The sequence below is a fragment of the Lipomyces doorenjongii genome (assembly GCF_038497915.1).
Source record: "Lipomyces doorenjongii strain NRRL Y-27504 unplaced genomic scaffold V1508scaffold_12, whole genome shotgun sequence".
In the NCBI taxonomy this organism is placed as follows: Eukaryota; Fungi; Ascomycota; class Lipomycetes; order Lipomycetales; family Lipomycetaceae; genus Lipomyces; species Lipomyces doorenjongii.
This window is the reverse complement of record NW_027118079.1, coordinates 289,466-316,381: the sequence shown is the minus strand read 5'-3', so window position 1 is coordinate 316,381 and position 26,916 is coordinate 289,466. Positions and strand designations below refer to the sequence as shown.

The following is a 26,916-nucleotide window of genomic DNA, read 5'->3' as shown; positions in this document are numbered from 1 at the left end:
TTCAGCTGTGCAGTGACGTCATCAACAGCTTTACCTAGCCAATGTAAGGACTGGGAATTAAAGGGTCCAAGTTGTAATATACCAAACTTTCGTTTCGCAATAGTAAATTTGACGCGGATAATAATATCATCGAGGGCTACTTAAACGAAAGGACACACGGGTTGGGAGTATCTTATTCCGCTCTCTTATCTGTTAAAACTGAGAAATTAAACTGCGAAACCCTAACATCACTTGCGGTTGCTAGGGTCGGAGAGCTTTGGTGTTTCTAACCAGAAGTTAATAGAACTTGCACAACAATTACAATATGTTACTTGAACAGAGAGTTCAGAGAGTGGGCCCTACTATTGTGGACACGATGCTCGCTATTGTGACCTAAGACAGGGGTGAAAAGGACAAAGGTGCCTGACTTCAACTGCAGCGCGGCGCAAAGTTCAGACTAACAATGGGCCACACGTTTTTGGCTTTTCTGCGGCGCGATCCATGCAAGTACGTACTGGATCATTCGCTATCAAAGTGAAATTTGCGCCTGCAACGAGCACGGAATGCACCATGGGACAATAAGGCTACTACTGCACCCAAAAATATACCGCACTGGGATTTTTGCAATTGCAACTTTGTCCCGCTAACCTCTATTAAGTTGGGGACTTGGGGGATGGGATTCAGTGTCAACAGCTTTTAGAGCATACTTTCCGGCTCCCAATGGTCGTTCGAGTAGCAAATATGTATTATATTTTGCCAACGGCCGCTGTAACTCTCGAACATGTCCATCTCTTGCCAACACCGCAGAATATCACAGAATCCCTAGTATTTATCTATTTCGAGATTATCCACCCTAACCGGCTTCAACCTCTACTACGCCGATGGTCCTATCAACATTCTCCAAGTCCTCTTGCATTCTCGACTTTGTAAATACCGCGTTCAGAACCACGCGATCAACCACGACAACACGCTCAGATGCGCCACCAGAAATAGACCCAGAGTAAGGCTGCCATGTTACCATCCAACGGATTCGAAAAAAATTCCAAGGACACAAAGTTGGACTCAAAGCGCCCACAAACCCGCTGCAAGACCGACGACAGGATCGAGATCTGCCTGCGAGCACGCTGCGCATGTCCAGCTGTCTTCAGTGATCTCGGAGAAGGGCAACTACACACAAGTCCCGCGAACGACGGAGAAACAACACATCAAACTGGAGGGTCCCTGCGCGTCCAAAAAGTAATAAACTAGAGAACAAATCTGAAGCCAGGATGATAATCGCCCATGTTGTCAACCTCTTCCGGTCGCAGCTGCAACCTGTAATTATAATCGCCTCTGTCGCGCTTCTTGTTCTCACGATGAAGGTACAATGCGAACAAAATAGTCACCACCCCCACCATTCCCATTAACGCCATTGCAACAGAGAATCCAGGAATATACCGCGGCGCGGTTTTATTTTGGAAAATAAGAGACGCAACAATACCTGAAGCGTTGCCAACTCCAATTTGAATCGCAGACGAGAATGATCGTTTGTAATGGCCCGATACATTGTTGGCCATCCAAGCGACACTGACTGGTTGCGCAATGTAGCCACCTGTAACCACCAAGAAACATGCGAAATATCGGGCTCCAATTGCAATATTGAAATCCCCAACAAGAATTGCATAGCCAACCAATGCGACCACAACTCCGACTAATGAAATTACCCAGCGATTGTTCGTCTTGTCAGAAATTACCGAAAAGGCGACAGAGAAGACAGCTGCCACAACAAAAACCGGGATAGTCCGAACCTGTGCGCCAGCAGATGTATATCCCATTTGCTGGATTATGGTAGGCAAGAAGAACGAGCCGGAGTATCCGGTACACACGGTTCCGAAGAAGAGCAGAGTTCCGAAGATTGTCTTCGGATCACGCAAAATAATTCTGATCGAATGACTGTCTAGATGATCCATCCTGTATTCTGCTGACGTCTCGTCCTCGTTGATGCGGTATTGAATCCAAGCAAATTCCTCATGTGTGAGAAATTTCGCAGTGTCCGGAAAATCGGGAACCATGAACTTGGACACCGCCCCAATCATAGCGGTGAAGATGCCTTCCATAATGAAGATCCAGCGCCAACCTGCTTGGTTCCCCAGGCCGGCCATCTTAGAGAGCGCGTAGGCAAGAAGACCACCAAAAGCCCCAGCAATGACGCTTGCACAGAAGAAAATGGTTATGCGAGTTTGAAGCTCGTAACGCTTATAATAAGTAGAAATGACGTAAATAGATCCCTGGAGAGACCTTATCAGCCTGGAGGACCATTGTAAATGAGAGCTATAATACTTGCCGGTAATAGACCAGCTTCCAAAATGCCAAGAACAAACCGACAACCAATTAATTGCGCATAGGTCTTACAAAATCCGATACCGATGGTAACACAACCCTGTTGATAAGTTAGCATCCAGATTGCAGAGATCCGACCAGATAACACACCCAAAAGAATACAATAACGGACAGCCATGTTGAAGGTGTCACCTTGCGCATTATGATATTACTGGGGAACTCGCAGAGAATGTACGGAATAAAAAATACGACGAGTGCGATGTTGTAGTCGTTACCCGTCATGTGCAAGTCGTTCTCAATACCCTCAATTTTTGCGTTTCCAATATTTACGCGGTCGACAAAAGCACACAGATACATAAGGAATAACCACGGCAAAACGTGTATGTCGATTTTCCAGATAAGTTTCCTATCGATATCCTTGTCAGTTAGCCAGGCGCGGGAAAAGCCCGCACCAGACTGGCAGGAGTCTGATTCAGGCGGAAATGACTTTGACTGCGGACCTCTCGCTGACACAGAGCTTTCGAGGAATTGGTAAGAGTGTTCCTCCTCGGGGACTGCCGCATTCCCAACTTCTGACATACCTGCAGTAGAGCAAGTTCGATTCCGGTGGAAAGACCAATAGGAATGGAGGATCAAATTACCCGCTCACATGTCATTTAACAGAAGAAGTAGTGACAGCCTGAAGGACACACAATATACTCGAACAGCTACAACGTGGTATTTACAGTCGGGTATTCGATGTATTTAGTGCCGCAAACGAAAGTTCGCAGAACAGAAAGTGACCAGAGACAGCCGCGGCTTCGAGGCGATTAAGTGATCGTCAGTCAATCTCCTATCACGCCGCGTTCCTCACGGCGCATCTGTGGTCAATATCAGCGCCGCACAACACGTCACGTCAACTTTTAAGACATATTCGCAGCATTCTCTCAGATTCCCCATGTTAATAACTTCAGCACATTGCGTGGATTATTGGTCAGTCGCTTCCGCGCTTCGCCAATCCCGTTCATAGATTTGTAGAATAGCAGTTATGGGATAATTCGTGAAATGCCTGTAGTTTCTTTTCTGCAGTGATAATCCAGCAATATTGATGGGGACTTTTTCATTGCCATGTTCCGAGGTCGACCAACTCTGAGAACCTGTTTAAGAAAGGGTTCAAATCCTGCAAATCAGTAGTTTAGACCTTTTGATAATTTAGCTACACTTTGGCCAAACAAGCGTATTTTCCTTATCCGGAACTATGTTTATTGATTCTGCCGTTACAGGCCCGACTGGCACTATCACTAAATGTCAGGCTTCAAAATACTACCAGTCACTTCACCAAATCCAACCAACCCGGCATCAGAGTTATCGTCGGCAACACCCATAAACGTGACTGTATCGCCATCCTGCAAAAACGTCCTGGTCGACTGGCCGATGATAAATTGCACTCTGCCGGCTTGTGACTTCTCCAGAAGTGAGCCGTACGAATCCGAATCCTCTCCCGATATTGTCCCCGATGCAATCAAGTCTCCACACCGCAAATTTGCGCCCGTCACTGTATGATGCGCAATCATCTGCGCAAATGAAAAGAGCAAGTACTTCGTAGATACCTTAGAAATAACTGCTTTATCGCCTTCCGCAGTCTGGTACTCCACTTGGAGCTTGATATCGTACACTGTATCCTGCCTTTTCTCCTTTAGATAAGGAAGCACAACACCTGCTTCGGCAGGTCTCTTCAAAGGCTGTGCCTTATATGGCTCCAACGCATCTGGGGTGACAACCCAAGGAGAAATCGAGGTGCCAAAATTCTTTGCAGTAAAAGGACCAAGTGGAATATATTCCCATGCCTGCAAATCGCGCGCGCTCCAATCGTTCATCAATACATAGCCAAAAATGTGCTCTTCAGCGTCATCGACATTAATTCGTTCGCCCATGTTATTTCCAGTCGCGATAAATGCAGCAAGCTCAAGTTCATAGTCTAGTCGTCGCGACGGTGCCAAAACCGGGACTCTTGCAGTCGGATCTGGCAGAATCTGGCCCACAGGTCTTTTGATGGGCGTTCCGGAGATCACAATAGACGATGCCCGACCGTGGTAGCCAACCGGCATGTGGTAATAATTCAGATTCAACGCATTCTCTGGTCCCCGAAAGATAATGCCACAGTTATAAGCGTGATTACGACCGACATAGAAGTCTGTATAGTCTCCTATATCGAGCGGCAAGTGATTCTGAACAGAGAAAAGTGGAAGAAGGGCGGATTCACGCAACAAAATATTCTGCTCAAGTATATCTGGGAACTGTCCACCAGCAGTGAGAACAGCTTGAATGTATGATCTCACTAGCCGATGAGCTTCGCGTCCTAATGCTGCGAATGCGTTGAGAGTCGAACTTTCGAAGACAGATATGTTGGTAAATTCGGACTTTTCGAATCCACCCGACCGGCTAAACACAAGCAGATCAAGGGCATAGTTTCCTATTGCGATTGCCGGACGATGGCGAGGATTGGACTGGGTCGAGATGATCCCAAAAGGGATGTTGCGCAGAGAGAAATGCGAGTTAGCGGGAATATCCAGCCACGATTGTCGAATACCGGTCATTATCTTTCATCACAAGGCTAAGACAATATGTTGCACTTTAAACAAAATATGATGCGTCCGAGAATAAGACGACAAATCCGTAGATGGCAGATTGGTGTTCGAAGGAGCTGTTCAGGCTAAAGATCAGACAAGAACATCAAAGTAATGTGCCGTCACAACCACGAGGACAAGCCAACTTGCCAGCGAGACCTGTACACATGATGAGATCTACCTTGTTCATTGCGGGGTGGATTTCCGCGACACACGCGGACACTCTGCTACCGGAATTCAGTGTTCCATATCCACGACTTCCAACGGACCAAGACGTGTGATACAAATATTGTGGCCGCACCGCAATACAGGAGACTTAAAAAACGGAAGAGTGGAGCGAGATCACCGTTAGAAACTTGGCAGCGGGAGATGTCTGCAGCAGCAGAAATGCGGGGAAGCCGGGATTGACAATGCATTAGGGTTGCATGTGTACCTCCCTCACAATTGTAATCTCGAGAAGTATAGAAATATACGGTAAAACTTCAGATATGAAGCGTACAATATCGCAAACCTGCTTCAAATTCGGAAATGTTACTACATATTAAATTTGGTATAGAGCCAATAACTCCTACGGAAACAAATCCAGCTCCTAGTGCATGATCTCAAGGTACATACCTAAGTCACTATTTTGAACTGGCATCATTTTAACGTACCCGTAATCTCTGACAGTTGTATCATAGACTCATTGATATGCCGGTCAGCGCCAACATATCGTATAATCAATCTGACGCACAGGGTCTTTCCCCATTGTGGTCGCACCGCATGTAAGTTATTAGACACGTACAGTCATAGCATCATTGAACTTCTAATGTTCTGCTGCGTTGATGCATTCTATTTATTTTACATGGTTGAATCAATCTATTCATATAAGAAGGAAGTATTCATTCATACGCTAAAGCGACCGCATACCTAAGCTAAACCGCGACAGGGCAATGCCGAAAGTCGAGGTGACAAAACATGCCAAATCCACAATCTGTTAAAGTTTTCCTCCAAACCCGTTTGTTGGGAAGTACATCTAACGAATGCCGTTTCCATTTCCGTTTTCCTTGCCATTATTCAATGGCAACAAATCAGCTCGTCCTAGTTTCGGGCCAGTAAAATACTTCTTCAACGGCAACCAGCTATCCTTATTATAAGTCTTCTGCACTTTTCTGCATTCCTCCAATCCCCAGTCCGTCAATCCAATCATCATGCAACTCTCAAACATAAATGCGATAGATGCGGTACTGATCTTCGTCGGATTCAACTCCACGCTGGAAGCTTGTTCGTGGGTAGAAGCATCCGGACCGTGAGCGGCCATAATGTTGTGCAAAGATGCTCCGGCAGGAAGGAAGCCGCCGCCCTCCTTAGCATCGTAACTACCGGAAATCAAACCCATAAATTCGGACATAGTATTGCGGTGATACCATGGAGGGCGAAAGGTATCTTCCTGAACAAGCCACCGTGGCGGAAAAATAACAAAGTCGGCAATTGCAGTTCCGGGGTGATCACTGGGAGCCGTAAGGACAGTGTAGATCGATGGATCAGGGTGATCGAAGGAAACCGAACCAATTGTATTAAATTTACCAAGATCATACTTATACGGATAATAAGTTCCATGCCATGCCACAACGTCAAACGGCGAGTGGTTTTGAATAGTTGAGAAGAGTTGGCCGTCGAACTTGCAGTACACAGTGTAATCTTCGTCAGTATCTTCGTATGCAGCAACTGGTGCTTCAAAATCGCGAGCATTAGCAAGGCAATTGGATCCAATTGGCCCCAATTCAGGGAGATTAAAATGCCCAGTGTAAAGCTCGAGAATATAGCCACGAATAGGTCCGCTTGGGCATTTTATACAGAAACGAATGCCACGAGGAATCACAACAATTTCCTGTGGCCGCACGTATAGGTATCCCATTTCAGTTTGAATATCCAGATCTCCAAGTTGAGGCACAATCAGAAAATCACCATCCGCAGAGTACATGGCTTCATTCTCCATACTCTTACCGGCCGCATAAATGTATATTCCGAGTCCAGTTTTCGTAGTAATATCACCGGCTCCAGCGACCATTCGTAGGCCCCCCCTGAATGTCATGCTACTGTCGAGATCAAATGGTTCCCAACGAATCTGGTTTGGGATCATATGGAAATTTGCGGCGCGAGATTTGAAATTGTAGTTCTCATTGTGTTCAAATTTGAAATTAGAATGGGAAGCTGCGGGGATAATGCGATAGAACCATCTAATGACCCATTAGCATTGCTCCCACGCACAGGAGAGAGAGTGCATACGTTTGCTTGTTCTCACTTCGTGGAGTCGTAAATGAAGTGCCCGACAACTTCTCCGCATAGAGACCATGCGGTGGTTTCTGAGGACTGTTCTGCCCGATTGGAAGTGCACCTTTTACCGCTTCAGTTCTAGATATTGTCAACAAATATTATTCTGGCCAAACCAAATCACCAACAGGAAACATACGCATGATAGGAATTGAAGCCAATCTGGTACGAGTATGGATCGCGCGTCTCGAATTTGGATCCAACCATTTTGATATGTAAAGTGAAGGTCTTGCACCTGAGCAACCCAAGACTTGTCAAAATATATCTCTCAATACTACAGCTCGGGATGGTGAGCTTATTACGGTCAAATGTCAGGAAATACTATTAGCCCTTGTTGAAAATCACTGCAGGATTGATCGAGATGATCGGGTAGCCTGCTTTCGTGTCTGTAAGATTTATCGCTGCTAACACGTTAAGTGGAGGCTGTGCAACGTTCACATTTATGTGTTGGCATATACTGAGGTTGAAATTCAAGATCTGGGCCATGAAAGTGGATTTTGTGCGCTGGCAGCTGCCAGTATGATGTAGACAAATGGATCGTTCGGTAAGCCCCGTGATGCTCTCTAAATTTATTGTCAATCAATAGATAGGTAGCGCGGTACTAAGCAGCGTAAACTGCGGACCGGGTCACGTCCAATGCTCGTCGATACGTTGACCCCAGGTCATCAGATGCCAACCCTGACGGAATCGCGTTGTAAACTTCCCCAACCTTCGACAACAATCCCCGCAATTTAGGGCTGACAGCATCCGGACATATGCCTATATGCTCTTTTAGGAAGTACTACTCGAGATGTACGCATGTGGGTTTAGGGTTATCGTAGAGCCGGCTGAGCATGGCCCTTATAATCATGTGTCTGCATATCGATAATAAATATCTCTTCGCTAGTTCATCTCTCACTTTTCCTTTATATTATTATAAAGTTTGCCCTACAAACCTGCCAACGCACACACGGCCAGCTACTTTACTTCTCGACAAGTAAAGTCTTCGTTTATGCATAAAATAAACAATAAACCTACATACCCTAATCTCGACAATCCTGACTGTACACGTAATACAAAATGAGGTCAATAACAGCCAACAGCTACACCTCGTTTATGCAGGCATGGAGCAATCCCATACACCCAACTGTAACAACTCAATTTTGTTTTTTATTCCATTAGCTAAAATAAAGGTCATTAGAATCCGTGCCAAGACACAACTACACACACGCCTTCTTCTCGCAATTTCAATCGATTATTAAATAGAAATATTTTTATCTGCCCACGGTGACCGTCACAGGAACATGATCTTTCAATGCCTTCTCCAAAATATTTGTGTCTCGGGGTCGGAAAATCACTTCGTACTTCTTCGGGGTGCTGACTAAACTGGTCGGATCCGCCAATCCGGTCAGTGGGTCGCTATCTACCGTCTCATGCTCAATAATCTCAAATGCGGAAATAATTCTCATAAAGAGCAAATAGAGCTCCCGATTTCCTAGTATATATCCTGTACACATACGTGATCCTTGACCATATGTAAAGATCTGCGCGCCAGGTTTCTCCAAGAAGCGCTCCGGACGGAAATTTTCTGGGTCATGCCAAACGTCCCCATCCATATTGCACGCCCACGCGTTTAAGAAAATAACCGTCCCTTTAGGAACCAGCTTTCCGTCGACGACGAAGTCGCGCTCAGCAGCACGGGGAAGCGCTAGGCGGAGTGGCGTGTACAGGCGCAAAAGCTCGCGTACCAGCGCAACTATGTATGCACATTTCTGATCCTCCAGGGGATCGCAGAGGACTTCTTGCTCCGTGAAAAACTCTCGGATAGCAGCATACGCCTTCTTCTGGATATCTGGACGTCTGGCCAGAAGCGGAAGGGACCAAGCCACTAGCGTAGTGATCGTGTCAAGACCGCCAGAGACCATGGTAAGGGAAATAGACATCAGTTCAGTCGCGTTGAGCTTCGCCTCCGAATCAAGCAGCACGTTCGCCTGAATGCATGGTTTATAGGTCTTGTTCGCAATCCGCTCGTTAAGCTCACGATTCATGCGATCAAGATAAATGTCACGACGAGCACGCATATTCTTTGCCAGAGCAGACTGGCCGCTGAATGGGTTCAGTCGGAGGAGAGGAATGTAGTCCTGCTTATTTCCTGTAGTACTTCTGAAGCGAGACACGTATTCCTCCACTTCAGTAATCTCGTGGAACAGCGGGTCATTGACACTGTCGATTCGTGTGCCCCAGTTGAGAGTCAAACTGAGATTGAGACTGAGTCGCTGAATGAGTGGCAGCGGGTCAATCGCAAGCTTCCCCTTGCATCCGATTTCAAACGCATCTTTGACAAATTCTTTAGTCTCGAGGTCGATGTGAGGAGTGTAGGTCTGAACAGCTGGCCGATTGAGTGCAGAAGCAGCAGCCTTGCGACGGCGCTTGAGGGATTCGTCATACGGCGATGTGCCAATAGTGAATCCAGCAGTAGTAGATACGACCTGTTCTGTCGGTTAGTTTGCCCAACTTAGTGGCCTCAATCACATACCTTGTGAAAAGTATAAAACTTAGGTCTCGAAATTGTCGCCTGCGAGTTCGTCACGAGAACCTTCTGTGCCGCAGCCGCCGAGTTCACAACCAAGACTGGAATGTTACCTAGCTGGATTTGGAAAATCGGCCCAAACTTCTTCGCCCAGCCTCTGTACTTCTCGGAGGCGTTGTACCGAATCTGTGGGATATTTCCTACAAGTGGGTAGCCAAGCGGTCCATCAAAGTCCGGAATTCGAAGACGCGCGCGTATAAACTCGTTAATAATAATGTAGAATATTAAGGAAAGTGGAAGCACTGATATAAGAAAAATGTATGGGTGCTGTTGTACATAATTCTGGACAGCTGACAGGAGAAATGATGAGGAAGTCATCGCGAAGATTGCCGTTCGTAAGTGGCTGGAATATGGTACAATCTTTAGAATATGAACCCTCAGACATCCGAATGAACAGCTCGAACCACTCAAGGTACAGAACGAAGAACAGGTCCAGACCGACCAGGCTTAAATACTGCGACCAGCTGTGTCTGGGTATCAGTAATAATTATGGCGTGAAGACTGAGGTGCCGTGCCATGCCGTCTACAGGGCAGTGATTCGCGGTGAGGAGGTAAGTAGGAAAGCGGAAGCATCGTCAGTTCCGCTCTGCGCCTTGAGCGTGCCATGCAATTCGGGTACTATTACATCATCGCCTCCGCGGTCAACATACCTTTGGCGATCCAGCTGAAGCGACGTGCGGCTCGTGCTACCCAGAAAGTCCAATGCACCCCTAACCCGCATCTTGAGGTCGCAAAATGATTGACGGCGGAATCAATTTTGCACGTGCATCACGACAACTAACCAAGTTCGGGCCAATCAGAATCACACGCGGAAGAGCTCCATATGATAGGATTTGACTTGAAGACGACGACGGATGTCACAGTATCAACACATCAGAATAACTAATCGTATGATTCGCGATCCCAATAGATCAAGTCACGTGTTAGAAATATAATTTACAATATGCAAAGCGTATGACTACCGAAACACCGTACTTTCCAAAAGATATGACACATCCTGACTATCCTAAAACTTCTGCAAACTAATATAACAGCCTTAAAATAAGTTGTCAATAAGTCTAAACAGCTCGTCATCCCAGTTGGAGTCTCCCCTTGCACTCTGAGCAAGCATCTGCGAAACTTGCGCTGCTTCCAAGCCTAAAGGCGTGTACCCACCACTGACCTGCGCCTGCTTCATCGGGATTTGCGGTTCTCGGGTCATTAGTGCATGTGTACTGATGACAGGGATACTCGGAACACTGTATGCTGTAACAGTCCCCGCTTGTGAGTCTCCAGTCATAAAATTAAAGAGCTCTGAGATCTCCGTCGACAGATTCTGCCCATCGATAGAGGACGCACTCGCAGACACGCCGAGCGGACTAACGTAGTCCAGCTGACCTTGATCTTGAATTAACTGCTGAGCGTGATATTGGGATTGCTGTTTGCCAGTCACTCCGTCGACAACAGTCGCTGGTGTCGGCGTTTCTGAAGGAGTGGTATTAGTCACCATAGTATGCTGACACACAGAAGAATCATCAACTTCAACTTCATAGTCAACTGATTGACCAGTAGACACAGGAGGAGTGACCCTGGTATCCAAGTGTGGTGGTACCTCGGCTGGCACACGGTTTTCCCGTACTCGATTGCCAGCATCCTTTATCGGATTCGCCGTGGGACAGGCTACAACAGATGTCCCGATGCCATACGCGGCCGTGACTGATCGCAGTTTTTTGACTGTGGCCCACAACCGGCGTCCCACGCGGGAGACCTTCGAAAAGAGCTTGATCAAGTCCAGGGCCATGTTAAACTCCCGCTTGCATGGAGCCGCAAAAACTGCCGGCGCATGAATGATCGCAGTAAACAGCACACCGAGAGCAGAGACTAGGAAGTAATTGTAGTGAATCTGGCACGACGCGTACAAATCGGATTCGAAATGCAGTCGCGAAAGCTCTCGAATTGAGTCTAGCGCGATTTCTACGGCGCGCAGTGCGTATGACATATGCTCGGCGATAGTTCTAGTCGAAAACATTATTGGGCGATAGAGATGTAGGAACATTAGGTTGTGACGTAAATAGAGAATAGTCTGCAGCTTGCGAGATAACTGTGGCGGCGACGGATATTGTCCTCTGTCAGTGTCAGAATACAGCCGCAGTTCTGGTGCCAATGAGTGGTGCCATCGGTGGATGAGAAACTCGATATAATCAATTTCTTCTGTATTGATCTTGAAATGGCGAGGAGAGTTGAAGTCGTTGACGGCTCTCCATACACGACCCGCAACCTGGCTATATTGGATCATCGCATTTAAATACAGCGCTCTGATTCGCTTATCGTCTAATATTGCTTCATCAGACGTGTGTATTTGTGGCGGTGACTGATCGATGTCCTCATCACGCAGCGTGTACGGCCTGCCGGTACTAAACGCCATTCTGCGATCCACAACATACACGCACCAAAACAATGCCCGACATCGCTCTCTTTGCATGGGATCCGGGAACTTCTGCGACATCTTAGTGGACTGGTGTAAACCCAGCTCAATGGCGAGAACCGCTGCGAAGCATATCGTGCGATAAGCCAGCGATTCCAGGTCAGTATGGAACTGATAGTTGTGGATCAGCCAGAGAGAGATGAGCGTGTAGACATCCGCAGACCCAGCAACTATATTGCGTTCCGTCATTTTCAGTACCTCTTCGTACAGTTTCCGCCCTTCTGCTACATGAGTCTCAGTCACTCCAGTGGCTATTGCCAGTATGATCTTGATGACTGATAAATCCTGCATGTTTGGAAAGTTGATGCCGTGCTGTTCGTAATACTGTCGAAAATCCTCGTATTTTGTGTCCAGTTCTTGCACCTCAAATATGGGATACATGCAGTTAATTTCGGATTCGTAAACTTGGATTAACTTTTTGGCTTCGAGATAGTCAATGTACAAAAATTTCTTTTTTGTCGACATCGACGATTTCCGCTTCGCATTAGCGCCATCGTCTTCGTCTTCGACTTCAGATTCTTCAGACGGCTCTTCTTCATCGTCCTCATCCGATTCCTTATAACCGGGTCCTCCTTTATTCACGCTTGCCGAGTCTAGTATACGTGTAGCTTGCTGGAACGGGAAAGATGACGATGTCGGGCCACAGAAACTTTTCGATTCGTCCCTACCCCATGCTCGTGCAGGTTTTGGTAGAGTCGTAGTTCGACGATTTGAATTGTTAACATCAGATGCAGCCGGTGACAATGTCGACAAGGAACCATAGCACACCGACGTTGACCCAGATGATCTGTCAGATGGAGTCGACACGCTCGAAATTTGCTGATCAACAACGTGCTTCAATGGCTGCGGAGGTTGTGTGATTTGTGCCATCGTCGGTAGTTGGGGAGCGTACGACGACGTCCGCGATATCAAATTTTGGGGCGGAAATAGTGATCCAGGAGCGGACGACGGAGTAGATTCGTCTGGTGTACTGTTTTTATTTGATACCATGGCCCCAATGATACCGGACTTCTGGTGAGTCGATGGGCTCGCCGGAATAATTGGCGAATTACCCTCTGCCTGGACCTGCTGTTGGCTATTCGCTGGTTCCCTGCTTTATAAGTATCCTTCATGTATGCAGCATTGTCGATAGACTTACACCTCGTTCCAAACAATCTTTCGTTGCGTATATTCCTCCGGACCACGATACGCACATTCCAGGCTCATTTTAGTACAGCGTTCGCATTTGTTCTGACCATTACACTTCTCGATGTCAACATGGAAATAACGGCATCTTCACGAATAATTTTACAAACCTTGACTTTCCGCCTCTTGCACTCAAAGCTGTTGCACAGGTAAGCAAGACAAACCTAAATTGCGGCGTCAACTGAGATTACACTTACCACGCCATCGCAACATATTTAGATCGCTTGCGCTTTCTCGCAAAGCGGTCCGGCGGGGTCGCATTCTGATGGTCGTGCTCGATTTTCATCAGCGGCACGGTCGGGAGTTGTTGCTGTACAGGAGTCTGGTGGAGATCCTGTTGCGGAAACGATTGCTGCAGGGCCGGGAGAGCTGAAGGAGGCTGTCCAGAGTGGATAGCCGGCTGCATGTACACTCGTTGCTGATGCTGTTGATACGGTACGCTAGATGCGTCGATCATGCTGTTGATGTGCGGCAGCATCATCGCTGCAGTTTATACCACCCCCCACTGTGGGCACTCTTGGTTCTGCTTGCCTGTCTTTGTGTGGATATGCTATGGTGATGGGTGGAACCGACAATGGCAGTCGAGGGCTACGGGGTGACCCTGTTGGGCCTCGGCATCAGCAACCCAAATTTGTGGTTATGACGCTATAACGGCGGTTCCCTATTTCCAATCCTCGCGTCACAGGCAAACCGTTAGTTTGCTGAATTATTCTGTATTTGATATTGATGTACTTCTATATATCTTCATCACCCAATCATTTACATGCTTGTACTAATATAAGCTTGCAATTTGTACGCTAAGCGCAAAGCTTACGATGTGATATATTTGCCGACGAACTTGCGCCTTATCTGCTATTGAGATGACTTTGTATATGATGCCGTTGTATTAGTAACAGAAGTGCCCTTAGATTAGATCACTGACATCCCTGAATCTACCGCCAGTATTTGGGCCTGTCATGCTAGTGTTCTTCACAGCGGCAACGAAAGGATCCGCAGTGTCGTCGAGCAGACTCAAGTGTTTTAGCGGCAGACTACTCTCGACGGCCGTTATGCGCTCTGGTCCGAAACTGAGGCCCCACTAACACTCGTCAGAACAACATATCCTGTGTTTTACAAGGCGTACCTCTGTCAATAACAGTCCTGGACTTATAGCATTGACTCGCGATTTTGGACCTTGCGTCTTTGCTAATACTTTGACGAGATGAAGAGCTGCGGCTTTGGTGATAGAATATAGGACTGATGAGCCAGTTGGCTTGAGCCCAGCAACGGAAGAAGAGACTCCACCGTCAGCGGCTCTGTCGAAGTATGGCTTTGCGGCGCGGAATAGATAAAAATGAGTCTTGACATTCATAGCATAGCAACGATCGAAGCTAGACAAGTAGCTGTTGCCTACAATATTATCGTTCAGTCACTCACTCGTCATCGATCAGCCCATCCAGATTGGCAAAATTGACAATTCGTGTCCAGCCTGCATTTGAAATCAAGATGTCCATTCTGCCGAGTCCCTCAATGGTCTTCTCGACAAGCGACTTGTACATGCTCTCGGAGGCAACATCACCCTGAAAGACGAGTGTCTTGATGCTCTCCTTCCTAACTTCGGCTGCCAGAATTTCGGCGCGGTCTGTTGAGGATGAGTAGTTGATTGCACAGAGCAGCCGTCTCCAGCGAGTCGGCGGACGATCGCGGCGCCGAGACCAGCGGAGCCGCCTGTGACAAGGGCCACTTTACCTGAGAGTGATACAACCATTATTTGCTCAGTGCGGGCTTGCTGGCTCACATTGGCCCTCGTGAGAGTAAAGTTCTATTAAACGTGAAGCAGTCTGTTTAATTTACTGCGGCTTCAAACGTAGCAGATATGCGAATCGGAAACGGAATAAATAACTAGCGCCACAGACTGACTCTTACTAGCCGACACTCCCAGAGCCAGTGTCTGTGTCAAAGGCAAAGTACACTTGCGATAGTTAGCATTCAAAGGACGATCCGGGCTAATCCTGGCACGTGCACAGCGGAAAAGGTGACCCAAAACAGGAAATTACACTTCCGCTCTTAGGCAACGCAGCATACAGTCTCACTCTCAAATACCAGTCCGCCAATCGTCAACATTCCCCAAAATGGTCATCGACCGATCCGTCAACATCCCGTATTAGGCATTGTCAGGCACGCTACTCCCGCGGAATATCTAGCTCTTCCTTGGCATCAATCATCACGGATCTCAACGAGGTCTGCCCGGTAAACTTCATATATCCGGAATATTGGTGTCGAACTGGTTGTGAGATGTTGGCAAGCCATCACTAATATCCTGGCGCCGTTGAATTGTTGTCCGTTCGTCAACCTTCTTCTGCCAACTGTCTTCAGACACTCCCACTCCTGCCACCACCATCTTTGGTACAGCTTTCATCATTCTGCATCGCACTCAAGTTGTGCTAATTATTTTTTATTATTCAGCTGACGTCTTACTTCCCGTCCAATGCTTTTTAGAACAGTCTGGGTTCAGAATATTGATCTCCTCAATTTATATCTATCATCTGCACTTCCATCTTCCTGCTTTTAATATCCTATCTATTCATGCTACATCATGCTCTTGGCCAAATTATTCTTCCTCGTAGTGAATGATAAAGGTGTAGTGCCAGCAATCCAGTTATTGTTATCACAGACTTTGTCTCAGCTATCAAACCACCAAGCAAAAATCCGACGACAGGATATTGCTTACAGAAATTATGTAAATATTTTGAGTCTATATTGCGGTTCAAAATTGTCAATATCGTGTAAGTCGGTTATATTAATACTTGTTATATATATAGTCGCAAGTTGTCCAATTGTAGCCCATCAAACGATCAATATATGTGAATTTAACTGTTCGCTGTCATTCCCTGATATTTAAGAGCGGGACTCAACAATAGAGTAAGAAGGTGGATCATCTGATGGCGTTTGTGCCTCCACTGCATCCTGCGTCTTAATCATCTTGCTGACTTCATTCGCCGGAGCGTCATCGAAGTCCGACTCCTCATCAGCAGCATCGACTTCGTGCAAACTCTTCTTACCCTTGTACGCACGGATCCAACGGAAGAGGCAGACAAAACTGGCAAGCAATACCATGAAGAAAACAAACATGCACGACTTGGCCACCATATCGGTCTCATAAGCCCACTTGTCCGCGCAGGCGTCTGTGAAATGGTATTTTTTGACACATAAATCTGACCAAGAGGTATTGTCTGCAAATGGAAACGCTCTGTCGTACGGTGTCGAAAACCCGCAGCATTGAAGTGCCCGCTCAATTCTGCCAATTTTGCAGGACTTACTTTGAAACCAACGCTCCCATCTGGCTTCGTAACATTTGCTCGCATGCGACCGGACAGAACGACTACAAAGTTTTCCCAGGACATGAGCCGTAAAGACTATGTTACCCGCAACTATGGCTGGATAAAAAAATCGTCTTTCGGCAAAATGGCGCCAACAAGCAACAGGAAGCATCGAAAGGAAAAGTGCAACTACAGGTAAAATCATTGCCAAGGCTGGGACAACGGGAGGAATAGGCAGACCAAGGCGGACGACGTTATAGAGCTGCAGCAAACCTATTAACTGGAGCAGGACCGTAACCAACTATCCAGTTAGTGTTTATAAATTCAACAGCATCCGTGGCACGTACCGTAGATGCGCAAATTATCATGCGCTTTCCTTTACATGCTTCCATTCTTGCTTGGTAAGGTACTTCTAAGCTCGGCTTTAGCAGTCAATTAAAAGCGACGATAAACAGTTAAGAAACTGGGGGCCCTAGAACATTATATTGACTGCACAGATGCTGACGCGCAATTGGGTCTCTCTCTGACGCCGAAATCACATGTAAATATGAGACTACTTAAGACTTCATATTATCAAATACCCTAACCCTAGTCGTTTAGAGCTGACTGTGACGCGTTTTGCAGATCATTACAGTAACTATTAGTAACTGTTCAGTGTGATTTTATACCTCGTAGTAGGCTAGTAGGCTCGCTGTCCTCTACTTTATCAGATTACAGTATTTTTATATTACTATAAGGATCCCATCCCCTTATCCAAACTTGACTTATAACTTTATAGAGAGCTTCGATCTTTGTGCCACACACAAAATATGCATCTTAATATTCAGTTTCGTTGAACCCCTTATTTCCGACTACCAGTTGAAACATACCAGACAGCTAGCAACTCGCGCCTTTGCACTTTTCGTTTGACATGCATAAACGTAAACGCAGAACATGCAGGATTAATTATCTACTACCAGAATACGTTTTAAGTCATAACTGCGATATACCTTATTTCATAGCCATTATTATTATTATTATTATTATTATTATTTGTGTAAGATGCCAAAAACCGATAGAGCAATTAACAGGGAAACTACTTCAGTAAAGTACCAAATTTTATAAGAAACTAAATATACAGCCAAATACATATATATATATCTAAACTGTTGCAAATAATTACTCGAGAATTGCAATAGACCGAAAGGCGAGCGACAATTGATTAATTGCTCAACTGATACTGAGCCTCAAAGTGTGGGGCATTAATGATGATGCCCATCAAAATGCCAGAAATCAACCCTGCGCAAGGAAGCGTGAGAATCCATGAGATGTAGCACCATGCAACCATGCGATAGTTGACGGCGCGAAGATCGTTGTTGCAGAGACCGACGAAGACGGTCGCGCCAACAATGCACTGAGTCGTGGAGATTGGAAGGCCGAGCTTCGTTGCGAAAATCACGGTAATGGCGGCACCCAATTCCATGGAAAATCCGCGCGAAGGCGAATGGAGAGTCAGCCGGTTACCAAGGTTGCGCATGATATTGTAGCCGTATGTCCAGAGACCGATAACGATGGCCGCACCTCCGTACACAAGAATCCAGACGGGAATACTATTCTTGGACCCAACTTTGTTGGTAGACCAAACAATGTAGATCGTGGTAAGAGGGCCGATGGCGTTGGAGACGTCATTAGAACCGTGAGCGAAAGAAGCGGTACCGGCAGTTAAAGCCTGCAGGAATGAATACAAGTGTTCGACCTTGTTGTCGTAGTGAGGAACGTTCTCATTACGTCGCTGGACATTGCCTGCCAAGAAGCCACCATTGCCAGACTGCTGATAGGCCACGACGTCCTGTCGGAGACCCTGAGTAAGGCAACGGTAGATTAAGTGGAGGAACCCAAGCGGATGATAGCATGGCCAACGTGGCTGCTTCTTCTCCTCCGCGGCAAGCTGCGAGACCTCGGCATTGGTAGTCTTGGCGGGAACCCCAGAGGACTCAGATTCAGACAAGTTCACGCCAGCCTCCATATCCTTCTCGATTGACCCAGCCGATCGCTCGTGCTCCTCGAAGCGATGGCCACTGTAGTAGTCCTGGACGACGGTCGCGCCCGGTGGGGCAGGAGGAACCTCACCTCTGTTCCACAAAAGAGGGCCAACGAAAATGTGATACCATCTGATAGTCCAGTCCTCCTTAACGATGCGGCGGCGGAGGTAAGGCAGGAAGAAGACGAGATAGAGCAGTAGCGTCACACCGACAACGCCGAAGACAGAAGCAGCAATGCCAGACGGGGACATCTTCGCTAGGTTAAGATTTGGTGCACCCTGAAATATTTAGTAGACATCATACGTAAGAAGCAAACGAATGCTCACCTTCCAGACAATAACAAGAGATAGCACGGCGGTAGTAAAGCAAAAGTAGACAGGAAGGAGATAGAAAGCGTTACGAAGAGCATGGTCGCCACGCTCCAACACCGCATACTTCGTAATCAAGAAGAGGATTGCGGCGAAGCACCCGGCTACGGCCGGAGCAATAAACCAGGAGGCAACAATCTGAGAGAATCCTTTCCAGCCCCAGATGACACCATCCTTGCCATATGTAGCAACACCGACACCGATAATCGCACCGACAATCGAGTGCGTTGTGGAGACTGGAGCTCCAAGTTTGGTGGCGATGGTCAGCCATGTCGAAGAGCCGATGACGGCGCAGACCATTGCCAACATGAGGGTGGCAGGAGAATCCTGAAAGAGAGATACAGCAATAATTTTGTTGCGAATAGTGTCAGCGACACGCGAACCGAGAAGGACAGCGCCGAGGAACTCGCAGCATGCGGCGAGAACCATAGCTTGAGCGTAAGTGAGCGACCGGGAGGACACCGACGTAGCAAATCTTGCGCCATACTTAGCACAATTGACAAGCGGCGATAGCTGAAATTAAGACTCACGAGTTGGCGACGTCATTAGCGCCGATGTTCCATGCGTCCAAGAAGGCGAAAATCATGCCAATGGCAAAGAGGTAGTCGAACTGGTGTAATGCCAACATCTTAACTGGTGTGTTCGCAGAATAGGAGGAGAAATAAACAAAGAGATCGCTGCAGACAGGAGAGCCAGACAAGGAAAATGCGACAAGAAGTGAGCAGACAAGGAAAGCAGCGGGTATTAAACAATTCGCGACGACAATGTGCAGAGCCAGAGCAAGGTATGAGTAAGTCGATCGGGTCACGCATAGGCAGTTGTATTCCCTGTCGTTTGATCAGTGATTATTGAGTCCTACGTAGTGGGTGCCGAGCATAGAACTGGGCATGCAGTATACAGTCTCGGCCAGACACTCGGCATGACGAGTGTAGAAACGAGTCGTGCGCGGATGGTGATCGTTCTAACCTGGCAGGCTGCCCGTACCCTGTGACACTACAACCTTGATGCTTATTTAGCCTATCCTGCTGCGACTGAGCGGTTCTTGCGACTCGCCTATTGTGGCCGCAGATCCCAGTGTCTCCAGAACAGCATCCTGAATCGAAGATCCAAGGGTCTGTAGCTACACGCCGCAGATGCTTCCAGTCTCACTAGCTTTGGCTTGCTATCCAAGATCGCATCCTCACCGCACGTGCGATCCCAAGGCGTGCCGATTGGCTGTCCCGCGGCCAAGATATCCCAAGACCATCGGCCGGAATCTTAGAGTGCTGTCGCCAAGGAGACCCATAGTTGGCATGGGGATCGAGGTCGAGGTTACCACGCCATGGTGCCTTCTTGTGCGATAGTACCGGCTATCAAGTGCCTCTTACAATGTAGAGGCGTTGTCAGGCTATCGATTAAGGAACGCTTGAGCTATTGCGATTTGAAAGTGGATGAAGAGGGTTAAAAGCAGAATGGCATTTGTCTTACGGAGCCACGCGCCCTCCTTGCTCCACCATTCCGCTTACCAATACCAGCCGCTATCCGCCTACGACTCAGTCCACGCCCGCACGGCAATTGATTTCATTGGTCTTCAGAGGTGGTGCGAGGACCCGGTAAGCCCTTGGCGTCAACTTGGCCACTGGGTATGGGGAAATAGAGCTTGGCGGAGAGTCCCTCGCGCCACATAAGTCGCCTCTAATTTTAATGGAATTGTGGGCAAACTCTGCCCGAGCCTCCAAGTTTTGAGTGCACGTGTGCTCCTCTGGACTCTGCTTACCAAATTCCGTAATCCTTTTCGTCCAATCATTCTGATCATTTGCAATTTCTGACTCTGAGCACTTCATCAACCAGCGCTGTCAGTTGAATGCCTATCTCATCGTGTCGTTTAGCGACGAATTATCACAAATGAATCAATTTCATGAAGACAATGTACATTAGCCACAAGCTCGTACACATGGAGTCGATTCGAAGTCGGCGCCGGCGTCGGTTCCAGCTGGGCCATACATTGGGCTCGTGACCTTCGCCATTTGCACGTACTCTTGGAGGTTTTCTTGCTATCTTCAATTTAGGATCCCATAATTGATAAAACGACGAGGATATACATGTGAGTAATAGGTTTTTGGACTCAAAACCGCGCCGCCCAGATATACATCCCTCTGTAAATTTCTCATTATCCTTTCAGGACAAAATGCTCGGATTGATACCTCTATAGCGTCCATAATTTCACCCGGTATTTCGTTATTACTCATGAAACCACGCACTAAGACGGGTTATTCTGTATATAGTCGAAAATCAAACTAGGCATTCGTATTGCGGGTTAGGGTACCTCATTCTAAATTCAAAGGTCACCAACCGTGCCTTGGTGCGTGCGGTACAGGCGACGCCAAGTCTTTTGAGGCAATTCAATTTTTCAACTTCGTCAAACAAATTATGACAGAAATCGAGACAGCGAGGAGACTGGAAAGGGGAGTTGATGCGACCACGTGTATAATCTCGTCATCGACGTCCGAAAGAAGTCAAACCGATGAATCATTGATCCAGACGGGATCTTGGCGAACAATGACCTATACTCCTCAAAGTTCGCTGTCGATAAAGTATTTAAGCCACGTGTCTGTTGACCAACAGATAACCGCTTATTGACCCCCAGTAACGTACTAAATATCTTCTAAGCCACGATTTAAATATCATCAACTTTTCGTTTCAAAGGTTTTATTGGCTAGTTTGGATAATGTTGGCGCGACAGTCGATGATGATATCTAATTGGTGCTTGGGTCGCGGCTTTTGACGGATCTATATAATAGTCAGTGTGGTTTCGACTCAGGGCACATTGTCAGCTCAACCTTCCAAGTCTCTCTACAGACCAATATGCCTGTCTCATCACGTCTCAATAGTGTATCGCCCTCAATATAGCCTTGAGATTTTGGCCATATTGATCACTGCCAGTCACCTGCAGAAGACCATAATCGCACAACACGGAATATATCTGACATCTTTAATTACTATGTTATGATGTATATTAACAATAGTCCGATGACAACCTAAGAAGCAAACTATATATGTACACTTAATTAAATAATCGAGCAACAAAGGAATCCCCACAAACGATCCGTAACGTAGGAAACCAACGCAATTCCCATTCTTTTTCATTGGCAACTGTAACCAAATGAAAATTCACTACATAAAAATGCAACATGCGTTTTCACAGATCACAATGATACGGCGGTTATGTCGTAGTCACTAATTTCCAAAATAAATCGCAATGGGGTCAAAGCATAACAAACAAACCCCAAACATCCCCAGCCCATCCCATCTAAGAACTTTTTTTTCTGACTGTACATAACCAGTGCATGCTGTAATGTCGTTCGTAATCGAAATCAAGTATCCGAATTGGTAGCATATGCCACTTTAGACATTAGGTAGCGCTCGCACATCAATCCAATCTAAGTTCAGGGTCAGGCGAGAGTATGCAAAAACTGACTATATATAAACGCCCAGGCAAAATCAATCGAATATGCAAAACCTATCCCCAAGAAAAACATAAACAGCAATAATCATTCTGTTGTACACACCGCTTACTCGCCATACTCGAGATATTTGTACTTCAGCGGCATTCGTGGGTACATCCGTCGGACAACGAGATAGGATACAAGTCCCACGACAGCGGCGAGCAGGAATCCGAGCACAGTGAAGAAAAGCCAGTGGACTCCGAGATACATGATCCACTTAGCATCGTCCTCGTGCCAACTAGAGCCGTGCAAGTCGTTGAAGTAGGAGGCACCTGGCTCCGGTGGCATCAAAATCCAAACTTGCTCCGCGTCAGATACTGCCCAGCGCTTGTACTGCTTCCAGATGACAGACAAAAAGAGCGGACCAGTTGCGTACATGACCGTGATGTATGGCACGTGCCAGTTGAAATTGTAGTTCTTCAGCTCGAGCATGACTCGCAAGAAGAATGGGTGACGCGGTGTTGAACCCATGACACTGTTTGAGACCCCAGTGGGATCTGCCTTGCGCACCCAGGCTGGATAGGTCAGCAAGGGGTCAAGACGCGACTGGCATCCCTCGTCCAAGTCGATGTAGATTCCACCAAAGTGCGCCAGAACAAAGTAACGAATGACATCTGCGCGCATGATATTAAAGGGATAACTGTCATACGTGTCAAGAAACCACGGATACTGGTCGGCAATAAACTGTCTTGATGATTCGTCTGTCCATAACTGCGGAAGTGCATTAGTATAGGCATTATAACGCGATAACAAATTTGAAACACACCTTATATTCGAAATCAGCGTGGCTCTTAAGGCAACTTTCCTGCGCTGCTCTCCACATTTCAGGAACTGTCTCGTTCTTCCATGTCTGATGAAGGATTTTGGGGATAAGCTGTGGATTGGAAGTGACAGGCAGATGCGACTCGTTGTCGACGACAGGAACCTCGAAGTCGATCGCATTGTCTGTGACTGGGTCGAAGAGGAGAGTGATGTAGTCGAAGGTAACGACGACGCCGATGACGACGATAAGCCCGAGAATACCCAGCGGAATAGCCAAATGGCGTCGCATAGCTATTCGCATAATGCGGTGGTAATTATGGGAGTGGAGACGATAGGGTGTTTAGGGGGAAGATAAGGAAAATTCAGCGTAGACTAGACTCAGAAGGTACCGCTCATTCCTTGGAGTTTCAGTTATTGAGTATAGAGAATGCAAATCCAGGACTATGAGGCAGGCTGGCAGAGGGGACACCGGGATGGTGAAGGTAGAGTAGAGGGTCTGGTGGAGAGCAGAATGGCAATTTCTCAGGCTGAGGGAAGAAGCCGTCCAGTTGGCTAGCTGGCCATCGGCCCGTCTGGGGCTTGCCCGCAAATTCGCCGCAGGCCGCGTCAGTTCACTCTGGATGCGCGTTTTTCGCGGTTTTCTGAGCCAGGCACCTGTGGCGCATGAGTGACGCACTAGTCTTCTTCCGGCCTAGCTCAGAGCCATTCAGCAGCTGACTCGAGAAAGTCTGGCTTGCACTCGCAACAGCACATGTTCGGTTTTTTGCCACCACGAAGTTAAATGTCCCTCAGTTCACTACGCCATCTTCGGCAACTCGACTGCTGTTTACAAACACGATGTGGCTCAGTAATATGGCCATATATCTGCAGTATTCGTCAGCACGCATGTAGGTTTCGTCCCGATCAATATGCGGTTCCAGCGCCGATTCCGGTTCCAGTTTTGGTAGCCTCTCTGCAGTTCGTTAGCTATCGGACCAGACCGAAAATTACGCGCGTGACGTGCACGCTCAAAGGAGCAACGCGTTACCGAGCGAGGCTTTAAACTGACTTCGCGACGCGCGTCCACGTGATATATAGTCCTCTCCTCACAGGAAGGCACAACCTCAAAGTCGCTTCCGCGTCAGCAGGCCATATCGTTCCTAGTCTGGCATGGCTGGATGAACAACGATCACTGGTTCGACCATATCTCTAACCGATACGGGTGATAATAATGTCTGCCTTAGAGGCGCCCAAGGATTTTAAGCCCCCTGGCCTTCGTCGTGCCTATCGGCTGCCTCCAGAGTTTACATTCTTCCTGTCGTATGCCACACACACAAGTAGAAAACGGCAGAATCATCGTTGCATGAATTAAGTCTGTCTATATTGAATGTACGTTACATTTACGTCACGCACGTCCTATTATTTAAGCCATCTGCCATACAATATTGTCGCTAGCACACTGGTCGCTACTCTCTACCAGATCGTATGCCCGCCACTCACAAGGATATCGCTACCAGTGCAGAACGTCGACGCGTCGCTCGCCAACCACGCAATGACACCTCTCAACTCATGTACGGCACCAATACGGCCCAACGGATTCAAGCTCGCCCAAAATTCTTCCATTTCCGGTTGAGTGTCCAGTACGGCAGCCGTCATCTTCGTGCGGATATGGCCCGGCGAGAGCGAGTTGACGCGAATACCCGCTGGCCCAAGTTCGCAGGCCATCGAGCGTGCAATTTGGATCACCGCTGATTTGGAAGCATTGTACGGAATCCAATTCATTTCCTAACCAATTATTAACAATAATCTCGATCCAAAATTATGATTAAACAGATTGCATACTCGGTTGGTGACACTACCTGACATGCTCGCAATCAAAATAATGCTGCCTGCGATATCTTGTTGTTTCATCTGCTTCGCCACTGCCTGAGCTGTGAAAAACACACCGTTGCAGTTAACATCCATAACCTTCTCGAACATATTGGCGGGATAATCGGTACAGTCGGTCTCGATTCCCAAGATTCCTGCTGCCGCTACACAAACATGTATCTTGCCATCGTTCTCAGCAGCAATCTCGCCGATGGTAGCGCTGACGACCTCCTGCTTGCTCACGTCGGACGGCCGATACTGGAGGGACGAACCAAGTCGCTTGACATACTTGACCGCGGCCGCAAAATCAGACGAGGGAGCCTCGGGCAGGTCGATGACGTAGACCTTCGCGCCTAGCTCCGCGAGGACGATCGCAAACTCGAGACCAAGACCGCCGTTCCCGCCCGTGACGATTGCGACCTGTCCGGTAAGTGCAAACTCCTCGAAAATACGTGGCTTGACTTCGAATGATGGATCCGACTCGGCCTTTAGCGCTGCATTGACACCGACGTCCTTGATCGGGACGGGCACAAGTTTGAGTGGGAATCGTACAGCAGAAGTGCTGAGTTTTGCTGAATTGTCACTTGTTCCGTTGACAGCCGGCATTGTGCGAATTGGAAGTAGTAAGTAGCAATTTGGGTGGCCTGGAGACAATAACGAAGAGAAAAGTGCGGGGTAATGAAGCAAGTGTTTGATGTGATGGTTGGTGATCGATATTTATTTTTTGCGCTACACGTGCATAATCCTTAACGACACGTTCTGTCCACAGACTTCATTCAGTTCCGTTCCGGCTCATGGCAAGTCATGCCGCAAGTGTTAATATGCGATGTCTGCCCATGGCTCGGTATCACTCCGCACCATTACAACTCGCTTCGGAAGATTATACAATCAGGACCGGCATTGCCTTGTTTGGATGGACCGGGATGTGGAGAAACCCGGAATATGACGTCATTTAATTGCACGCGGCATTGCCACAAGCCCCCTTTCTCTGTAAGCAAATGGAATTACTTTTCCTCTTAAGTGCTCGCATAAAGAGCACGTTATATACCTTTAGACTTGACGTGGGTCGTGCCTACAAAGACTTACTACTGATCGACACCATCTGCGACCTGTCAAATGTCTCTTGAGAAGTTTTTCGGTGTATTACAGACGTAAGTTTGCTCCGAAGTGGAGGGGAATCTGCCGATCGGTGCAGCCGTGCGTGAGCTGTCACTCCGTACATATGTATTCATGGCCGATAATTCGCCGTCGTTGGTCTCTCGAGCGATAGAAGTGATGGGTGCAAGTCCTAGACACTTTAGGCATGGCAGCCCGGTCACTCATGACGTCGTCAAGTGGAATGATTTGACACCTGAATGCTATGTCCCAGATTTGGGCGATAATGCATGTTCCAAGCTCTAGACTTTGCGTTGGGCCATGGCGCAGCCTAGCAATGTTTCCGACTGACGCACAGAGCTGGCGGGTAAATATTTCTATATGCATTCGAGTCGTCCGGGCTAGGTAGTTCCGACGAGATTCGAAGTAAAGTGCACTGGCTCGAGATGTCGACTCGACTACAGGGAACTCTAGGGAGGAAATCTGGGGTTTCCCGGCCACATTGAGTCGTCGTGAGCCGCTCTTCGCTGTAACAATAATATCTGAGCACGTTTTGTTTACCCTTCAGGGTTCTTGCGTCATGGATCAATTGGCCGCGACATT

At 47.5% G+C, this 26,916-nt stretch overlaps 10 protein-coding genes across 10 annotated transcripts; all 10 read right to left on the bottom strand.

The window, feature by feature from the left end:
• Positions 1–836: 836 nt before the first annotated feature.
• On the bottom strand, positions 837–3,077 carry V1508DRAFT_438200 (major facilitator superfamily domain-containing protein). Its single transcript, XM_066942167.1, has 3 exons — positions 2,449–3,077; positions 2,303–2,398; positions 837–2,246 (listed from the first exon to the last, which is right to left on the bottom strand). The coding sequence occupies exons 1-3, from the start codon at positions 2,875–2,877 to the stop codon at positions 1,224–1,226; spliced, it is 1,548 nt and encodes a 515-aa protein (XP_066797237.1). The 5' UTR covers positions 2,878–3,077; the 3' UTR covers positions 837–1,223.
• A 440-nt stretch (positions 3,078–3,517) lies between these two features.
• V1508DRAFT_413562 (uncharacterized protein) lies at positions 3,518–5,315 on the bottom strand. Its single transcript, XM_066939800.1, has 2 exons — positions 5,086–5,315; positions 3,518–4,981 (listed from the first exon to the last, which is right to left on the bottom strand). Exon 2 carries the CDS (start codon positions 4,872–4,874, stop codon positions 3,579–3,581), a length of 1,296 nt encoding a protein of 431 aa, XP_066797236.1. The 5' UTR covers positions 4,875–4,981; positions 5,086–5,315; the 3' UTR covers positions 3,518–3,578.
• A 435-nt stretch (positions 5,316–5,750) lies between these two features.
• On the bottom strand, positions 5,751–7,892 carry V1508DRAFT_438198 (Homogentisate 1,2-dioxygenase). Its single transcript, XM_066942166.1, has 3 exons — positions 7,357–7,892; positions 7,173–7,298; positions 5,751–7,123 (listed from the first exon to the last, which is right to left on the bottom strand). The coding sequence occupies exons 1-3, from the start codon at positions 7,422–7,424 to the stop codon at positions 5,920–5,922; spliced, it is 1,398 nt and encodes a 465-aa protein (XP_066797235.1). The 5' UTR covers positions 7,425–7,892; the 3' UTR covers positions 5,751–5,919.
• Positions 7,893–8,343: 451 nt separating this feature from the next.
• On the bottom strand, positions 8,344–10,206 carry V1508DRAFT_42681 (cytochrome P450). Its single transcript, XM_066941613.1, has 2 exons — positions 9,733–10,206; positions 8,344–9,685 (listed from the first exon to the last, which is right to left on the bottom strand). The coding sequence occupies exons 1-2, from the start codon at positions 10,102–10,104 to the stop codon at positions 8,471–8,473; spliced, it is 1,587 nt and encodes a 528-aa protein (XP_066797234.1). The 5' UTR covers positions 10,105–10,206; the 3' UTR covers positions 8,344–8,470.
• A 458-nt stretch (positions 10,207–10,664) lies between these two features.
• Positions 10,665–14,074, bottom strand: V1508DRAFT_42679 (fungal-specific transcription factor domain-containing protein). The gene is made up of 4 exons (XM_066941610.1): positions 13,633–14,074; positions 13,546–13,573; positions 13,389–13,492; positions 10,665–13,340 (listed from the first exon to the last, which is right to left on the bottom strand). The coding sequence occupies exons 1-4, from the start codon at positions 13,914–13,916 to the stop codon at positions 10,823–10,825; spliced, it is 2,934 nt and encodes a 977-aa protein (XP_066797233.1). The 5' UTR covers positions 13,917–14,074; the 3' UTR covers positions 10,665–10,822.
• A 270-nt stretch (positions 14,075–14,344) lies between these two features.
• V1508DRAFT_403161 (uncharacterized protein) lies at positions 14,345–15,182 on the bottom strand (the record flags this gene model as incomplete). The annotated part of the gene is made up of 5 exons (XM_066938536.1): positions 14,345–14,386; positions 14,409–14,513; positions 14,559–14,805; positions 14,852–15,056; positions 15,131–15,182. 5 exons carry the CDS (start codon positions 15,180–15,182, stop codon positions 14,345–14,347), a joined length of 651 nt encoding a protein of 216 aa, XP_066797232.1.
• Positions 15,183–16,074: 892 nt separating this feature from the next.
• Positions 16,075–17,273, bottom strand: V1508DRAFT_42676 (uncharacterized protein). Its single transcript, XM_066941607.1, has 2 exons — positions 17,082–17,273; positions 16,075–17,035 (listed from the first exon to the last, which is right to left on the bottom strand). Exons 1-2 carry the CDS (start codon positions 17,124–17,126, stop codon positions 16,313–16,315), a joined length of 768 nt encoding a protein of 255 aa, XP_066797231.1. The 5' UTR covers positions 17,127–17,273; the 3' UTR covers positions 16,075–16,312.
• Positions 17,274–17,935: 662 nt separating this feature from the next.
• On the bottom strand, positions 17,936–19,751 carry V1508DRAFT_396212 (phosphate transporter; the record flags this gene model as incomplete). Its single annotated transcript, XM_066938087.1, has 3 exons — positions 17,936–19,033; positions 19,082–19,598; positions 19,654–19,751. The coding sequence occupies 3 exons, from the start codon at positions 19,749–19,751 to the stop codon at positions 17,936–17,938; spliced, it is 1,713 nt and encodes a 570-aa protein (XP_066797230.1).
• A 2,923-nt stretch (positions 19,752–22,674) lies between these two features.
• On the bottom strand, positions 22,675–23,659 carry V1508DRAFT_351577 (nucleotide-diphospho-sugar transferase; the record flags this gene model as incomplete). The annotated part of the gene is made up of 2 exons (XM_066936819.1): positions 22,675–23,319; positions 23,375–23,659. 2 exons carry the CDS (start codon positions 23,657–23,659, stop codon positions 22,675–22,677), a joined length of 930 nt encoding a protein of 309 aa, XP_066797229.1.
• Positions 23,660–24,709: 1,050 nt separating this feature from the next.
• V1508DRAFT_413546 (uncharacterized protein) lies at positions 24,710–26,085 on the bottom strand. Its single transcript, XM_066939799.1, has 2 exons — positions 25,192–26,085; positions 24,710–25,134 (listed from the first exon to the last, which is right to left on the bottom strand). The coding sequence occupies exons 1-2, from the start codon at positions 25,822–25,824 to the stop codon at positions 24,823–24,825; spliced, it is 945 nt and encodes a 314-aa protein (XP_066797228.1). The 5' UTR covers positions 25,825–26,085; the 3' UTR covers positions 24,710–24,822.
• Between the last annotated feature and the right edge of the window lie 831 nt (positions 26,086–26,916).

Coding starts and splice junctions, on each gene's coding strand:
- V1508DRAFT_438200 (XM_066942167.1), bottom strand. CDS start 2,877: ATGTCAGAAGTTGGGAATGCGGCAGTCCCCGAGGAGGAACACTCTTAC. Junction 2,399..2,448: donor CCGTTATTGTATTCTTTTGG/GTGTGTTATCTG, acceptor ACTTATCAACAG/GGTTGTGTTACCATCGGTAT. Junction 2,247..2,302: donor TGGAAGCTGGTCTATTACCG/GCAAGTATTATA, acceptor AGGTCTCTCCAG/GGATCTATTTACGTCATTTC.
- V1508DRAFT_413562 (XM_066939800.1), bottom strand. CDS start 4,874: ATGACCGGTATTCGACAATCGTGGCTGGATATTCCCGCTAACTCGCAT.
- V1508DRAFT_438198 (XM_066942166.1), bottom strand. CDS start 7,424: ATGGTTGGATCCAAATTCGAGACGCGCGATCCATACTCGTACCAGATT. Junction 7,299..7,356: donor GGCTTCAATTCCTATCATGC/GTATGTTTCCTG, acceptor GACAATATCTAG/AACTGAAGCGGTAAAAGGTG. Junction 7,124..7,172: donor CGAAGTGAGAACAAGCAAAC/GTATGCACTCTC, acceptor ATGGGTCATTAG/ATGGTTCTATCGCATTATCC.
- V1508DRAFT_42681 (XM_066941613.1), bottom strand. CDS start 10,104: ATGACTTCCTCATCATTTCTCCTGTCAGCTGTCCAGAATTATGTACAA. Junction 9,686..9,732: donor AGTTTTATACTTTTCACAAG/GTATGTGATTGA, acceptor CCGACAGAACAG/GTCGTATCTACTACTGCTGG.
- V1508DRAFT_42679 (XM_066941610.1), bottom strand. CDS start 13,916: ATGATGCTGCCGCACATCAACAGCATGATCGACGCATCTAGCGTACCG. Junction 13,574..13,632: donor AAATATGTTGCGATGGCGTG/GTAAGTGTAATC, acceptor CCTGTGCAACAG/CTTTGAGTGCAAGAGGCGGA. Junction 13,493..13,545: donor GCAAGAGGCGGAAAGTCAAG/GTTTGTAAAATT, acceptor GACATCGAGAAG/TGTAATGGTCAGAACAAATG.
- V1508DRAFT_42676 (XM_066941607.1), bottom strand. CDS start 17,126: ATGGAAGCATGTAAAGGAAAGCGCATGATAATTTGCGCATCTACG. Junction 17,036..17,081: donor TGATAATTTGCGCATCTACG/GTACGTGCCACG, acceptor CTAACTGGATAG/TTGGTTACGGTCCTGCTCCA.
- V1508DRAFT_413546 (XM_066939799.1), bottom strand. CDS start 25,824: ATGCCGGCTGTCAACGGAACAAGTGACAATTCAGCAAAACTCAGCACT. Junction 25,135..25,191: donor CAGGTAGTGTCACCAACCGA/GTATGCAATCTG, acceptor ATAATTGGTTAG/GAAATGAATTGGATTCCGTA.